The sequence below is a fragment of the Citrus clementina genome, unplaced genomic scaffold, assembly GCF_000493195.1.
Source record: "Citrus clementina cultivar Clemenules unplaced genomic scaffold, Citrus_clementina_v1.0 scaffold_2, whole genome shotgun sequence".
Lineage (NCBI taxonomy): Eukaryota > Viridiplantae > Streptophyta > Magnoliopsida > Sapindales > Rutaceae > Citrus > Citrus x clementina.
This window is the reverse complement of record NW_006262688.1, coordinates 22,607,230-22,623,735: the sequence shown is the minus strand read 5'-3', so window position 1 is coordinate 22,623,735 and position 16,506 is coordinate 22,607,230. Positions and strand designations below refer to the sequence as shown.

Below are 16,506 nucleotides of genomic sequence, written 5' to 3'. Positions count from 1 at the left end.
TAAGGGACCCAAGTGGTGAGTCCTAGAAAGTTCTAGTGAATGGGTAATATGTAGAGAGTTCTAGACCTTTGGGCCTTGGTGGACTTTGGGCCTTGGTGGGGGTTTTGCTAAGTGCACCCCAGCTAGTTAGTTGTCTTGGTAGCCCAATTTCGAAGTTAACCCCCACTTCTAAGTGTATCTACCTTGAGTGCCAAGCGAGCCCTTGACATTAGTCTCCCATTCCCGGGAATACCAACTCTACTCTCATCGAAATTTTAAAATTTCGAAAACACTCTCATTCAATTTAAAAATAGAAATGGCAAAAAAAAAAAAACAAAAAGAATAGAAAACACAGTAAACTGTCACTACCAATCGAAGCCTCATTGATCTTCTTCGTCTTCGCCAAATCGTCGCTACCAAAATCAATGCCATCGATTGTCAAGCAGCAAGCAGCAGCCGTCATAGATGATGATGTCGACGATGCCGACGATGATGATGCGATTTAGATCCGATTTCGATTTGTTGCTGCCTTTGTTGATGATGATTTTGATTATTATTATTATTATTATTATTATTTTGAAATGTGTTGTTGTTGTTATTATTATTATTATTATTAATGATAAAAAATATTATGATTAATTAATATATCAATATTAATGATAATATTATTATTACTAACAATAATTATTAATAAGAATAATTTTTTAATAATAATTATGACAATAATTAATTAGGACATTTTAGTTATTTGAAACAATCTTAATGATTCAGATTTTGATTTCAAACCAAAATAAACACATCAATGGTAACCATAATTCAGCTCATTTCGATCTCAAATCCTACCACTAAGATAAATAATTTATTATAATTTTCATTCTTCATTATGATTATAGCTCACTTTTATTATAATTTATTTCGATTTCAGTTTAGTAAATGCATCATTAATGTCAATTTTGTTCTATTGCTGGAATGGCTTGAAGAAAACAAACAGCTGTAGACTGTAGTAATCACTTATGAACACAAAATCCTCAATTGCAAATCGAAATTCAGAAACAAACTTAAGCTTTATAAATAGACATTGAACTATAACTGGCACTTCGATTTCACACCGACCACAGCTTCTTGTCTTGTTTGACAGTTGAGCGTGGAGGCTATCACTAGAAACGGAACAATACACTGTAATTTGAAAGGCTTCAAAAATAAGACTGTCTATACTTGCTATTAACCACAATAAATAAATCAGATAGCTAAAGATGTGTTCATCACATTTCACGAATATCATGCCTTTGGGGTGAGACCTCATGAGATTTTATACAACATCGTGGTCGTTCTTTTTCTATCTAGCCTGTGCAGTTCCTTGAGACTGAGCATGTGACCTCGTAATTCCTTCTCTCCAACCTTTCTGGCGAGCCCTCTGTTCCCATGTCGCTGTCAGTTTCTTCTGTGCTGCTAGTGCTGCTTCAGCTTTCTCCCTTGCTTCTTCACAAGTTTCCATACCTGAATTGCACTTGTCTGCTTCCTTTTGATACTGAGATGTAAGCTTCTTAGCCTCAAGCAAAGCCATGTCTGCACGCTGCTGATTTTCCAAAGCTTCAGCTTCCCGTAGCTTCAGTTCCTCAGCCAATAGCTCTGCAAAATTTTTCTCAGTGTCTTCACTCACTTCTGGATCATGCTTTGCACAATCTGCATGAACCAATTGAAATAAAAGAAATAGTACAATTAGTACAATTAAGCATCTGGAAGTATGCAAAAAATTAAAAAAAAAAAAAATAACAGCTTGTTCATTACCTAAAACCAAACTTAAACCAAGCAATTTTGAAGTTACAAAACAAATAAAAAAGAGTAAATTTATTATCCACATAAAATAAACCACACATGTTAATCATTACATTCCATCACTAAGAATTGTTCTGCGATGGGACTGCCATCATGTTATTGTTATGATCATTCTGATGCAGTGGCATTCAAAGAGAAGATTACTGAATGATTTTAGATAATAACAGATTACAAATGGTCAAAAATCTAAGGGCTTGATTTTTACCGTGTCATTTGTTTTAGAGACATCAGAGCTCTCTCTGACTGTCATGAATAATAAGCACTCTAGAACCAGCCTATCAATCATGTTAAAAGGACAGTTAAAAAAGGGTGCATCAAAGGACGTTTCATGCAAGGAGAAGGAATGGTTTTTATTTAATTGACTGTTTCTGAAGAGCATCAATATCATTACAAGTTTTGGAATTTTAGTTGTACAGTTTCTAATGAAATCATATGCCTATGAAGCCACCTTTTCAGGCTGCAAGCATGGTGCTACGAAATTATAATGGGCAAGGTTTTGAGTATATCAGTGCTACACCCAGTTAACCATTTTCTACATAATAGGTACTAATGTACTATATGTTCACATAGCCCTTCCCAGATTTGAAAGTAATCTATATGACAAATTAGAAGAAAAACAAGAATGGTTTGTATCTGAAGAGAATGCTCCGACAAAAACAAGTGCTGCATTATGGCAAGGAGTGTAATGGTTCCTTTCCTCGTGCCACATTGGTGACAAAATCATAGACAAAGAAACTAATTCAATAACACCTTTCTTTAACAGTCAAGTTTTGATAAGGAAAATAACCTGTAATGGATGCATTGCCAAGTCCTGCACAAATATATAAAAAAAAAAAAAAAACACTAAAGTGAGCACAAGTTTGATTTTTGTACAAATCCCAAAAAGAATCAGAATGTTAAAATAGCTACACATAACTAAAGTAATTAGCTAAATGCAAAACAATTTTACATGAAAACCAAGCCAGTGGCTAAAATGCACAAATTCAAGTCAAAGTGACTGCCGCATACAAAACAAGTATAAATTTCAGCTACGGCTTTTACTACTTGGAACCGACAACCATAACTTCATCGTGAGTATTTACTGAATGCTTTGTACATACTTGCACTATAAAATAAAATGCTTCATAGACGATCTTAAGAAGTTCAATTCTAGCTGTTGATGGGATTGATCAACACTAAAAAAGAAAATTTACCGCAGATCTAAACTAAAAACCAAATTAGGAATTATTGATACTGGATCTAAGCAGATCGGGAAAGTGGAAAAAGAAAGTACCATCTGGGATTGAAAGGAGAGGCTGAGAAGAGCAGTCGCAAACGCAAGGAGGACACGTGGCGGCGGAGGAGTGGCTGACGGCGTCTAAACCCTCCATGAAGTGCCAGTAGAGAGGCGGACCGACTATGTATCCGAACAAGCAAAGCCCCAGTAAACTCAAACCCACCTTCGCTATCGCCGCTTGATTCACCGCCATTGCCCTCTGTCGTCGGTTGTATTGACGAAAACGACACGCGGAGTGGGTATGATGAATGAGAGTTGCGCTGGACTGTTACCGCATCGTCGTCAAGTGTAGCTTTCTTTTAAATCTTAATTATTTGCTAACGGTTTTCGACGGCCTAATCTGAACGCGCTTTAAGACTGTTGACTACAATCCACTGTTAAGTGTACCCCGTTCAGTTAATAAATACACCTTCTCCTTAATTAATAATTTTCAAAAGGGGTGTAATCAGAAAAAGATTAATTTAGAATAGATTAGCTAAAAGTCCAATAGACCAAATTTTATGTGTTTGAGAAAAATAAAAACCCTCCCTTATTTATCGTTTGCGCGGGCTACTGGCGCCGCTCTAAAACACCTCTTAAATCTATTTTCTTTATAAACAATGCTAGATATTCTAATATTTAAATTTTAATTGATATGTCATTCATTTATTAGATGATATTAAATAATTTTATAAGATGTGGAATTTATCATCCAATAGATGAGTGACAAATAACATTAAAATTTAAGTTAGAACTCAAATGTTAAAATATCTAACATTATTATTTCTTTATTAACCCCATTAAAATATTTAAAAGTCTTACAAAATTCTTTTAATACTTCCATCAATGACAAAAATAACCTTAACTAAAACTCATTAGTGCAAACCTCATTTCAACATCAATGTTTCTTCCATTCAAAAGAAAAAATAAAGGGGTTTCTTCTCTTCATTGCAACCACCAGTAGTAAATTCCCCACCTAAAAAAAAAAAAAAAAAACAATCTTTTTAATTTATGAAATCTTAGATTTCAATTTCAGGCACAATTCATTTAATCTCTCAATCAAAATATAAATTATGATAAGAGTTTATTTTAGCTATGAGGTCCAAACTACTAAAATTGATTTTTTTTTTCAATTGCATTGGGTCTTTTCTTCTTTTTCAAATCGTTATTTTGCTTATATGCAATAGCACTTCTTTTGGGATATGCATCACTTCTTTCGAAAGTAAAACTTATCATTGATCTCCTTTCTAGGGATGACAAAAAAACTTAACTCAGATTTTGATTAGCCAAAAATTTTTGGCTTTGACTCGAATTTAACAGTCAAGGTCAAGTTCGAACTTAAAAGTTAAAGCTTGATCAATTTCAGGAGGGTTCAGGCCTTATCTGCCCCAACTCGATTTGTAGAAAAGGGAAAAAAATATTTGTAATTAGAGAGGATTGTTAGTTGTAAATAAGAATAAATCAATGGTGTAAATTAGGAAATAACTAGTACATCTATATAACTAATTTTTTGGTCAGTTTCTTGATTTTATGTATTCTCTTGTATAAGAGGAATCTGTGTAACCTTTTACGATGGAGAGAAATATAGAAAAGTTTTCATGGTATCAGAGCCATCATAATCAACTGATTATGTCTACTTCAACTAGTTCTCCGACACAAACCCAAACTCTTAATACTGATACTCATCCAGTCCAAATTACCATTATTCGCCTTAATCGTGATAATTATTTAAGGTGGTCTCAATCCATTCGGATGTATATTAGAGGGAGAGGGAAGCTTGGATACCGGACCAGAGACAAGAAGGCAACAGCAACGGAGGATCCAATGTACGCGACCTGGGATGCAGAAAATTCGATAGTGATGACTTGGCTTGTGAACTCCATGGATGAGGACATTAGTTCCAATTATTTGTGTTACTCCACAGCCACGAAACTCTGGGACAACATGAATCAAATGTACTATAACTTGGGAAATCAGTCTCAGGTTTATGAATTGACTCTGAAACTTGGTGAAATTCGGCAAGGAAAAGACTCGGTGACCAAGTATTTCAATTCATTAAAACGTCTTTGGCAAGATTTGGATTTGTTCAATGATTATAGATGGAAATCCACAGAAGATGCCAAATATTACAACAGTATTGTTGAGGCTTCTTGAATTTATAAGTTTATTGCAGGACTCAACGTTGAGTTTGATGAAGTTCAGGGGCAGATATTGGAAGGAAGCCATTTTCTCCAATTGGCAAGGTGTTTGCTGAGGTTCGAAGAGAAGAGAGCCACATACATGTAATGCTAAGAAAGAAGACAACTGACGGGACTACTGAAAGTTTTGCTCTTTTTAGTGCAGAGGCTATTGCTAACAAAATAGCAAGATTTCAGCAAAAAACTAAAGAGAAGCCACAACTATTGTGTGACTATTGCAACAAACCATGTCATACTCAAGAAACATGTTGGAAAATCCATGAAAAATCACCAAATTGGAAGAGCAGCAAGTCGAGTGATGAAAATACCCGGTTGATTCCTACTGCAAATGATACTAAGACAGACCCCTTCACCAAGGAGCAGATGGATCACCTTCTGAAGCTGTTAAAACCCAATTACTCACCAAGTAGTATTCCTAGTATTTCTCTTGCACAAACAGGTAGCACACCCAATGCTCTTTCTTCATGTTCATATTATGCTCCTTAGATCATAGATTCAGGAGCTTCTGATCATATAACCAACCTTTTAAATTTGTTTTGCACTTACTCACCATGTTCTGGCCTGGACAAAATAAGAATTGCAGATGATACTTTCTCACCAATAGTAAGGAAATGTTTGATTAAATTATCCAAAAAATTAAACCTTAATTCTATTCTCCATGTTCCCAAGTTAGCTTGTAATATTTTATCTGTGAGTAAAATAACTAAAGATTCTAATTGCCGAGTGATTTTTTGTGATTCTTACTATGAATTTCAGGACCGAACCTTGGGGAAGAAAATTGGCGGTGCTAAATTGATTGGTGGCCTTTACTACTTTGATGATGATTTCTCTGGGAATAAAAAGGCTTAGGGCCTTAGTAGTGTTAGTTATAACTCTGTTTATGCACAAATAATGTTTTGGTATTTAAGACTGGGACATCCTAGCTTTCCATATCTTAAATATTTGTTTCCTACTTAATTTAAGGGTTTGGATTTTTCATCATTTTATTGTGAAAGTTGTTTATCTAAGATTTATCGTATTACTTATTTGCCAAAACCTTATATTCCTTCAAAACCATTTTATTTAATACATAGTGATGTTTGGGGACCTTCAAGAGTCATTACTATTTCAAAGATAAAAATGGTTTGTCATATTCATAGATGATCACACCCGTCTATGTTCGGTTTACTTAATGAGTGAAAAATCTGAAGTTGGAAAAAATTTTAAAGACTTTTACACAATGGTTGAAACTCAATTTCAAAAGAAAATTAGGGTTCTTCACAATGATAATGGAACCAAGCACTGTAAAGGTATTTTGGAAAATTTTTTGAAAGAAAAAGGTATTCATCACAAGTCCATTTGTGTAGATACTCATCAAGAAAATGGGATTGCTGAAAGCAAAATAAACATTTACTTGAAGTAACACGTGCTATAACATTTTTGATGAATGTTCCAAAATATCTTTGGGGAGAAGCTTTTTTAACAACAACTTATTTAATTAATAGGATGACTACACGTATTTTAAAATGTAGTACACCTCTAGAATGTTTTAAAAAATGTTTTTCTCTATCTAGAATGTACTCAAATTTACATCTAAAGATTTTTAGTTGTATTGTCTTTGTTCGTATATCTAATAACACTCAGTCCAAACTTGATCCAAGAGCAGAAAAATGTGTGTTTATAGGGTATGCCTCTAATAAAAAGGGATATAAGTGCTATAATCCTCAAACAAGAAAAAATTATGTGAGTATGGATGTCTCGTTTTTTGAAAATAAATCATACTTTCACAAAAATTCTCTTTAGGGGGAGTATGAGGTAATGGAATTTTTTTTTTAGATTTACCTCCTAACTCTTTACCAAAAGAAATTTTGACTATTATACCTCATTCTCTCATCCTACCATTCTCGACCTTCAAATTCAGGAAAAATGTGATGATAAAAACTCTGAGAACAGTGAGGGAAGTTCTGGTAATATAATGCCAAACATTATTGTATTTGAAACAGATTGAGAATCACTACTACAACTGGATTAAAATGATTCTAACACTAAGCTTTTGGTTTATACTCGGAGAAAACATCATCAAAATAGTCAAAGGCAGCCGGTTACTCTTGGTAATGATCAATCACAACCCTCGGGGATTGGACCTGCAAATATCACAAGTATTTTCGATTCTAATTTATCTTCAATTCCCATCACTTTCCCTAGCAAAGAATAATCAAACCTTAATATTCCCATTGCTATTAGAAAAGGAATCCGAAATCGTACTAGGAATCCTAGATATCCCATTGCTCAATATCTTTCTTATGACAAACTTTCTCACACTCATAGGTCATTTACCTCAAAAATCTCACACTTGTTTGTCCCGAGAAACATTCAGGAAGCTCTTAGTGATCCAAATTGAAAATTAGCAGTGATGCAAGAGATGAATACTCTTAGGAAAAGTGGTACTTGGGAGATAGTTGATTTGCCTAAAGTAAAGAAGGCTGTAGGTTGCAAATAGGTCTTTACTATGAAGTGTAAAGCAGATGGTAGCATAGAAAGGTATAAGGCAAGATTAGTAGCTAATGGATTCACTTAAACCTATAGGATTGATTATCAGGAGACCTTTGCTCCAGTAGCCAAGTTAAACTCAATTAGTATTCTATTATCTTTATCTATAAATCTGGACTGGCCATTACACCAATTGGATGTATAAAATGCTTTTTTGAATGGTGATCTTGAGGAAGAGGACTTTATGAGTCTACCACCCGGTTTTGAGAAGAATTTGGGATCAAAGAAAGTTTGTAGACTAAAGAAGTCGTTGTATGGCCTCAAGTAGTTTCCTAGAGCTTGGTTTGAGTGATTTGGGAAATCTGTAAAGAATTGTGCTTATTGTCAAAGACTAACTGATCATACTATCTTCTATAAACATGGTATAGAAGGTAGAGTTGTTATACTAATTATTTATGTGGATGATTGTTGTGCAAATTTTATTGAACTCACAAGTGCATGATTTTATTGTAGAATAAATTAATAGTGACGAGTGTCGATCCCATGAGGAGGTGGCTTTTAATTATATGTAGAATTAATTTTGTATGAGGGTGGTTGGATTTGCGGTGAAAGTGGCTTAGATTATCTTAAAATTAGAATTAAAATGACCAGAATAAATTAAAGAGAAATCTATTGAAATGAAACACTTGGATATCTAGATGCGTATCAACATGCACCATGGGCTAAATATTCCTTATTAGTGCCAATTAAATCATGAGGGGGGAATCCATATCTTATGAACCACACTCTAATTAATATAGTGCTAATGGCTTATCGTGCCAAATAATAATAACCTTATACTAGGGAGCCGGTGAAATCAGGGTGGTATCTAGACAAGATTATTATGATTTGTTGACGAGAAATCAAAACATCCACAAAAACTAAAGGGGAAGAGAAAGTAAATTTACCAATTAAAGCCCATGACACATGTTGAGACTTCACCTTCAACCCAAGCTTGAAAGAAAATTAGCTACTCATAATTGAACTAGAGGCAAAATAAAAATTTATTAAAATACGTAGAAAATACAAGATAGAGAAGGAATTACAGAAAATTGAGCCCAAAAATAGATTCAGAGATGCTAAACTAGGGGGAGGGGGCCCTTTTTTGTAGATACATTGAGTAAATTATGGCCATCAGATTAAAAACAGTTTGGACGCTCAGGATTGCGCCACGTCATCAGTCAACAGTACGCAGTTTGACCCAGCTTGAACATTAATGCGGTTTGGTTGAAAATAATTATGTGTATATGCATGTACCGTACTCGCAATTTTTGGTCAACTAACATGCTGCCATGTCACCAATTAACAATGTATAAAAATTTTAGTCAAACAGGATCATGACACCTCATCAGTCAATGCCACATCATCGGTCAATGCCACGTCATCGGTCCGTCTATGTGAACAATGTCATAAACAGTAACATAGACAGTACCGTATATGTGAATAGTACCGTGCATGTGAACAGTGCTATTTTTTCTTTTATGCTCCTTCTAAGGTTATCGACCGTCCTGAGTTTAAAAGTGATGTCCGTTTTGTCGTCTGATCTCTCATTCATTGTGAAATGACCATAATGCCCCTAAAATATATAAAATACTTAATTAAAATAAAACACACGTAATTAAATCATAAGAAGCTTAAATATATAAAAGTAGGGTGTTAGTAAGATTTGAAATGTAAAATGACGATTTTCTCCTTTATAAATATACATTTTCTAACACTCAACAATGATATAGTCATAGCAGGTGATGACAGTGAAGAACTAGAAAAATTGAAGAAGAGACTTGCAGCCGACTTCAAGATCAAGGATTTAAGGACATTGAAATAATTTCTTGAAATGGAATTGTTAGATCCAAAGAAGGTATATTTGTGAATCAACGTAAATACGTCCTTGATTTTCTTAATGAAACGGGCTTGCTAGGGTGTAAACCTGTGGAAACACCTATTGAGCTCAGCCTCAAATTATAGCCTCGTAAACCTGAAGAAGTTCTGGACAGAGAATAATATCAGAAAGTTGTTGGAAGACTGATTTACTTGTCACATACTTGTCTAGATATATCGTTTGCAGTGAGCATGGTTAGCCAATTTATGCATTCGGCTGGACAAGAACACTTCAATGCAGTTTATAGAATTCTCAGGTATTTGAAGGGAATTCCTGGAAGAGGTTTGTTATTCAAGAATCATGGGCACTTACAAGTTGAAGCCTATACTGATGCGGATTGGGCTGGAAGTGTTGTTGTTAGACGATCAACTTTTGGCTATTGCATGTTTGTTGGTGGCAATCTTGTTACATGGCAAAGTAAGAAGCATAATGTGATGGCAAGAAGCAGCGCAGAAGCTGAGTTTAAATCAGTTGCTTATGGGATTTGTGAGGTGTTGTGGATTAAGAGACTCTTGAAAGACTTGAAAGAATTGAAAGTTTCTAATCCACTACCTATAAAAGTGTATTGTGACAATAAAACTGCCACTTCAATTGCTCATAATCAAGTGCTTCATGATAGAACGAAGCACGTGGAGGTTGACAAACACTTCATCACAGAAAAACTTGAGAAAGGGTTGATCTATATGCCTTACATTCCCACTACTCAACAAGTTGTAGATGTGCTTACTAAGGGGGTTCCTACTCGGCAATTCAACGAGCTAATTGGCAAGTTGGCTATGTAGGATATCTTCAAACCAACTTAAGGGGGAGTGTAGAAAAGGAAAGAAATATTTGTAATTAGAGAGGATTGTTAGCTGTAAATAAGAATAAGTCAATGGTGTAAATTAAGAAATAACTAGTATAGCTAGATAGCTAATTTTTTGGTCAGTTTCTTGATTTTATGTATTCTCCTCTATAAGAGGACTCTGTGTAACCTTTTACGATGGAGAGAAATATAGAAAAGTTTTCACGACCTAACCCGATCCGAACACTTAAAGAAAGAAAAAGTCACATGCACCCATAATACACTCACACACGTACACATTTCACTCTTTAAAAAACAAAATCCTAACATATCCACTATCTCACATGTAGAGAAGTCGTTAAGCTGCAACTCCAAATCCAAGACGCTGCCACCAATTTGACCACACCAACCCTCACTGAGCACAACTGTTAACTGCACCAACTCATGCCCGATAGCCGTGCCACTGCCAACCAACTAGCCACCGAAATCAATCAACCAATAGGTATTTGATGTTTATGGAAAAAAAGAAAGAAATCACTTCTGTTTATTTGGCAACATTATTCTATGTATTGGATTCAATCTCAGCCTATTCATAAGTTTTATGTTTATGGAAAGGGTCAAAGGCATTGATGTAGATACCCTCATGAACTATTCCATTCAGCTTGACCCTTTCACAATTGATTCGTAAATAGTTAAATATATGTTAAAGCTTTCTTGCTTATTTCAATTTATGTCTATCTCACATGCTTTGCATTACATTTTTTCGTATGAGAATGTCACGTACCTATATGTTTCTTTTGATGTGGCTAATAATCATCATCACGACAAAAAAAAGATTTTGGAACATTGATTTATAGTTCATTTTTAAAATTTAAATTATTTAATTATCAAAAAAAAAAAATATTGGGCTAATAGCTAGCATTCGATATTAATGAGTTTGGAATTTCAATTTCACTAGAAGAATTTTGTACAACAAGAGTCAATGAGCTTGCTCTCAAGCCAAGCAAAACAACATAGTTATAAAACTTGTTATCAGTTGGGCTTGGACTTTTTCAGAGCCCAATTCTAATCTCAAAAGACTGTGCTTTTTTAGGTCTCAAGCCATTTATAGGAAAGTTCGAGCGTAATCCAACCCATTACCATCCCTGATCCTTTCAATCACATTTACGTCAAATCTTTAATAACAATCACAAGTACTTTTATTTTTCCCATCATCATGCGTCCACTAATTTAATTCTTCCTTACTAGTGAAAACATGTGAATAAGATAATAACATCTTAGTTAACCATACAAAGAAAAAGAAAATGAACCTAAGAAAATTTATTTAGCGTTATACCTTTTCATAATGAATGTGGTGGGGTAATCCATAATAGCTACTTCATTATAAAGAATGGCATCCACCGTAGAACATTCCTCCTTTGCAATAATTATATAAATATTAACATAAATTAATGCAACTAAACTTGAAACAAAAATCTCGAACAAATAGGGATTAGCGTTTCGGTTTTCGGTTCGTCTTCGGTTCGTCTTATATGGGTTTTGGTTCAGGTTGCAATTCGTTTGGGTTTGAGAATTCAACCAAACTTGCACTAAGTAACTAAGATTTTCAAGTTTTGAAGCATAATGCAGAGCCTTTACTCATCAAATCTTTGAAAATATTCCTTGATGGGTAATTCCTTTGGCCATTCAATATCGTTTAAAACTTGTGAAATCAAAGTGAAAGAAACAATCAAAATAAATTCATATTACAAATCACAATCACCAATTCACCACAACAACTAACAACAATAGATTCAAAAAATTAGAAATTTAGCATTAAGACAAATTGAAACTGTGCAGAGCTGAAGTTACCATCAAGTGAAGAGCTGATGGCTGACTAGTTAAAAGAGAGCTGTCACAACCGGAGTTGGGTTTAGATTGTTTAATTTTAGGGATTTCGATTTTTAAGGGCTTCTAATTTTTTTTATTTTTAATTTTTAGTATAACCCAATTGGGTTTCTTAATCGGTTCGATTTACCTGATCCGTTTCTCACTTTCAACCCATTTAATTTTTAAGATCAAGCCGAACTGAATCGAATCAAAAACCATTTCGAACCGAATGCTCACCCCTAAATTTTTAAGAGGTACCGTACTTGCGGGGACTCCGATGGTCTCACTCTTATCATTTTAAGAGAAAATAATATAAATCGAAAAACAAAACAAGAGAGCTCTAAGCCCAAGTCCAAGAGGGATACGCAGAAACGCAAGAAAAAAATTGCGTTTTGCCTAAAATGGAAACCGCGGATCAGTAACTAAACAATACTGAAGGATAACCACATCGAAGCTTGCAATCCCCAGTCTCACAAACCCTAACAATGTCAATCGAAATCCCATACGATCTCATAAAGCAAGTCCAGAATGCAGTACTCATAGAAACCAACTTCTCGTCGTACGACCCCGACGACGTTTCGTTTCCAGACCTACCGTCATTCGAATCTTCCATTTCCGAACTCGACCCTTCGCCGCCGCATCTCCGGTGCAAGAATTGCAAGGGACGGCTCCTTAGGGGCGTAAATTCCTTAATCTGCGTGTTTTGCGGCAAGCAAAGGGCCCCACAAGAGGCACCACCTGAGCCCATTAATTTTAAGTCGACGTTTGGTTGCCGCTGGTTACTTGATTCTCTCGGCTTAGATGGATCTGTAAGTCGATTATTTATTTTCTTTTACAAATTTAATGATTAAAAATTTCAGCTTTTGCAGAAAAAATGAACTGGGATTGGATTTGTTACGTGTCCTTTTGATTGAATTACCAAAACTTTTTGGGAGTGATTTTGAAAAGGAAATGATAGATGCTTGTACTTCCTTATATGGAAAATGCAGGAGATATTGATTTGATGATGTTTTAACGGGTAAAGTTCAAAATTTGTACTTGATCTGTGATATAATAAAAATATTATCTTTAATGCAAGGCTTCATAATTAAATTTTTCCTTTTAATAGTTTTCTTTATGCTCTTTGTACGCATGTTGTTGGATTGTGTGCCAGAATGTATGTGGTTAATGGACTAATTTTTCTATAGGAGACTGCAGCATTGCCTGTGCAAGAAAATGAATCAAACAGAGGGCAGAATGCAACTCAGAAAGAGTTTCCGCTGTCTGATCTTCTAGATTTAGAAATAACTTGGAATTCTGAGTTTGATAAGTTAGGGACTGAGAGTAGTCAGAGTTCTTTCAATTTTGCTGGAGTTAATCCTGACAATTTTTTGGCTGAAAGAAAACGAGCTGGTGCTTCTGCTGTGTCAGTAGAGCAGTCCCAGCTAATAAATAATGATAATGGAAGCGGAAATGATGATTTTCAGGTTCGTGATAATGTGCATTTGTTTGAGAATGTTGTGCATTTGTTTGAGAATGTTCAGAGTTCTGAGACGGCCGTGAGAACTATTGAGGTTGAGAGTGGTACAGAGTCTTTAGGTGGCTGGGAGGCTAACTTCCAATCTGCTGGTACTGGAACTAGTCACGAGGAATCTAAGTCAGTTGATCCTGTTGTCGGGTCCTCTGTTGATCTTTCTGGCCAAATGGATGAAGTCCTTGGATATGGAAAAAATTTTGGAAAAGACAAAGAAGAGATAATTTCGTCTGGGTCCAGATCAAATGACTGGTTTCAAGATGATCAATTCAGTGGTTCCAGATCTAGTACATCGGGCCAGTCCAAGCAGGTTGAAGTGACTGGAAATGAGAAGGATGGCAGGCCAATGCAGAATGCAAATAATTCTTCTTCCATGGGTATAGATGGGGTTCAAGATGGCCAATGGAATACTGAAAGCAAAAAGACACAAGAAAATAAAACTGTTCACGAACTAGATGATTCTTTTGATACTTGGAATGATTTTGCAAGCTCAACTACAGCTGAACATCTACCTGACAAACAAAGTGCTGAAGCCACACAACTTGAAAAGAATGCCATTGTTAAGGATGGTGGAAAAGTGGAGTACACAAATAGTTCTTCTTCCAGAAATGTTAACTGGTTGCTAGATGACCTGCCACATACTATCAGCACTGAGAAACAAGACAATAAAGCTATTGTTGAAGAAATTGATGCATCTGATGATTGGAATGATTTTGCAAGCTCAACTTCTGTACAAGATCCTTATAGTGGACAAACTGGCCCCAAGCAGTTTGAAATGATTGACAATGCGAAGGATGGCAAAAAAGAAGAAAATGCTAATAGTTCTTCTTCCTTGAATGTTGATTGGTTTCAAGATTTTGAACGGCAGACCAACAATAACAAGGGGACTGATAATAATACTATTGATGTCTCTGCTGGTTTCTTTGATGCTTGGAATGATTTTACAAGCTCAACTAGTGCACAAGATCCTTCTGAAAAACAGACTGGTAAGGCCAATCTGTTTGGAGTGACTACTGATGTTGAGGATGGTGGAAAGGTGGAGACTTCAAATAATTCAACAAATATTGCATTGATTCAAGATGATCAGTGGCTGACTATGGGCAACAAGAAACATGATAGTAAAGCCACTGATGAAGGGAATGACTTGTTTGATACTTGGAATGATTTTACAAGCTCAGCCACTGCACAAGATTCTACTAATAAGCACACTGGCCGAGCCAAAGATTTCGAAGTGAATACAAATGTGAAGGACCATGGAATTATGGATGTGAGCAATTCTTCTTTTGATTGGTTACAAGGTGATCAGCTGCAAACCAGCAGCAACAAGGCCCCTGATGGTAAAATCACCGATGAAGACCCTGATTCATTCGATGCTTGGAACGATTTTACAAGCTCTATTAGTGCACAGGATCCTTCCAATAATCAACCTGTGAATCATGTGACATCATCTGCTGAGCAAACATCAGAAATAAAGTCATCGGCAACCAAGAACTTGCAGAATGTTGATTTTGGTAGCTTTTTGGAACCAGACATCTTTTTAGGAGCATCACACAATCAAAATGGTTCTTTCGAAGTAAACATTATGAAGTCAGAACCTTCAGTCTCAAATAGGTATGTATGCTTGGGCTGTCTTGTTTTTTTGAATAAAATAAAATTTCACTTCTGTTTGTTTTCTGTAATTTTTTTTTATATTCTTAATTTTTGATAAAAGCCTCGTAAAAAGTCTGCAAGGCTTTTTAGCTTTTTAATTCTAGATAGCATCAAAAGCTCTTATCCATGCTTTCCACACACACTCCCTCTGTCTTGAAGTGGGTAAGAGAATGTAGCAAAAGAGACCAAAATATCACTGGTGGAGCCCCTAATAGGAAATTTGACTACCTTGCCTCTGGTCACATTAATTGAAGTCGAACTGTCACTATTTTAGCTCCTTCTATTCTTTCCCATTTTCTACCTGTATGAGATGTACTAACATGAAAAAAAACTTTAGAAAAAAAAGCTTGACCTAAAATGCCTTTGGCTCCAAAGTGTTAAAAAAAAAAAATATTGGCCTTCATCTGGTCCGAGTTCAAGTTTTTTACTTTTAGAACGAAGAATGAGGGTAGTAACTCATGCCTTTTGCATGTTTCAGGATTTCTGATGTGAAAGCAGAAGATGGAGTAAATGCTGGAGATTCTGCAAAAGGAGATATTTTAAGTGCAACTAAAAGATCAACTGAAGATTTAGAGACTTTAATGTCTCAGATGCATGATCTCTCATTCATGCTTGCTAGCGATCTCTCAATTCCTCCAAAACAAAGATGAATTCACTCCAATTTCTCAGGATTGCTGGCCAAATTATTATTTTTGGATTCTCAGTCTATAATACTTCTTGTTCAATATGTATTCTAATATTGATCGATTTGTATTCCGGTATTCTTTTACGAAGTTGTCATGTGGCCCGACCCTCAAGTTTTTTTATTTTTTTTCCCTTGATTTCGTTCCACAAGTAGCTCCTTTTCCGTTGTGCAATTATATTTGTTAGTCGATCAGTTGATCAGAAATGATACAATGTAATACGTGAAATAAAAATGTCTTACCAGGAAAAATTTTCTAGTGCTTGTTGTCGTTGTGATCTGATCATACCTGAAAATTTTCAGCAACAGGAATTGGGTAGAGATAAACAGAAGCCGAAATCGATGGACTGCCC

At 35.3% G+C, this 16,506-nt stretch overlaps 3 protein-coding genes across 4 annotated transcripts; 2 read left to right on the top strand and 1 right to left on the bottom strand.

Annotated features, from left to right (window-relative positions):
- Window positions 1-993: 993 nt before the first annotated feature.
- LOC18051019 lies at window positions 994-3,470 on the bottom strand. Of its 2 annotated transcripts, XM_006447536.2 has the most exons (3): window positions 3,089-3,470; window positions 2,603-2,626; window positions 994-1,662 (listed from the first exon to the last, which is right to left on the bottom strand). In XM_006447536.2, the coding sequence occupies exons 1-3, from the start codon at window positions 3,282-3,284 to the stop codon at window positions 1,316-1,318; spliced, it is 567 nt and encodes a 188-aa protein (XP_006447599.1). In that variant the 5' UTR covers window positions 3,285-3,470; the 3' UTR covers window positions 994-1,315. The 2 variants fall into 2 exon arrangements, with proteins under 2 accessions (XP_006447599.1, XP_024047684.1); XM_024191916.1 differs by lacking the exon at window positions 2,603-2,626 and having other exon boundaries at window positions 1,034-1,662.
- A 1,172-nt stretch (window positions 3,471-4,642) lies between these two features.
- On the top strand, window positions 4,643-5,754 carry LOC112100981. Its single transcript, XM_024190858.1, has 2 exons — window positions 4,643-5,204; window positions 5,273-5,754. The coding sequence occupies exons 1-2, from the start codon at window positions 4,643-4,645 to the stop codon at window positions 5,752-5,754; spliced, it is 1,044 nt and encodes a 347-aa protein (XP_024046626.1).
- A 6,754-nt stretch (window positions 5,755-12,508) lies between these two features.
- On the top strand, window positions 12,509-16,395 carry LOC18051018. Its single transcript, XM_006447535.2, has 3 exons — window positions 12,509-13,117; window positions 13,496-15,432; window positions 15,950-16,395. The coding sequence occupies exons 1-3, from the start codon at window positions 12,794-12,796 to the stop codon at window positions 16,119-16,121; spliced, it is 2,433 nt and encodes an 810-aa protein (XP_006447598.1). The 5' UTR covers window positions 12,509-12,793; the 3' UTR covers window positions 16,122-16,395.
- Window positions 16,396-16,506: the final 111 nt, after the last annotated feature.

Bases quoted from the DNA above. Each gene is read 5' to 3' on its own strand.
- LOC18051019 (XM_006447536.2), bottom strand. From the start codon at position 3,284: ATGGCGGTGAATCAAGCGGCGATAGCGAAGGTGGGTTTGAGTTTACTG. The intron at 2,627-3,088 runs GTACTTTCTTTT...ATATTTGTGCAG, and splicing joins TCTCCTTTCAATCCCAGATG to GACTTGGCAATGCATCCATT. The intron at 1,663-2,602 runs GTTATTTTCCTT...TGGTTCATGCAG, and splicing joins TGGCAATGCATCCATTACAG to ATTGTGCAAAGCATGATCCA.
- LOC18051018 (XM_006447535.2), top strand. From the start codon at position 12,794: ATGTCAATCGAAATCCCATACGATCTCATAAAGCAAGTCCAGAATGCA. The intron at 13,118-13,495 runs GTAAGTCGATTA...ATTTTTCTATAG, and splicing joins CTCTCGGCTTAGATGGATCT to GAGACTGCAGCATTGCCTGT. The intron at 15,433-15,949 runs GTATGTATGCTT...TGCATGTTTCAG, and splicing joins GAACCTTCAGTCTCAAATAG to GATTTCTGATGTGAAAGCAG.
- LOC112100981 (XM_024190858.1), top strand. From the start codon at position 4,643: ATGGAGAGAAATATAGAAAAGTTTTCATGGTATCAGAGCCATCATAAT. The intron at 5,205-5,272 runs GTATTGTTGAGG...GATGAAGTTCAG, and splicing joins AGATGCCAAATATTACAACA to GGGCAGATATTGGAAGGAAG.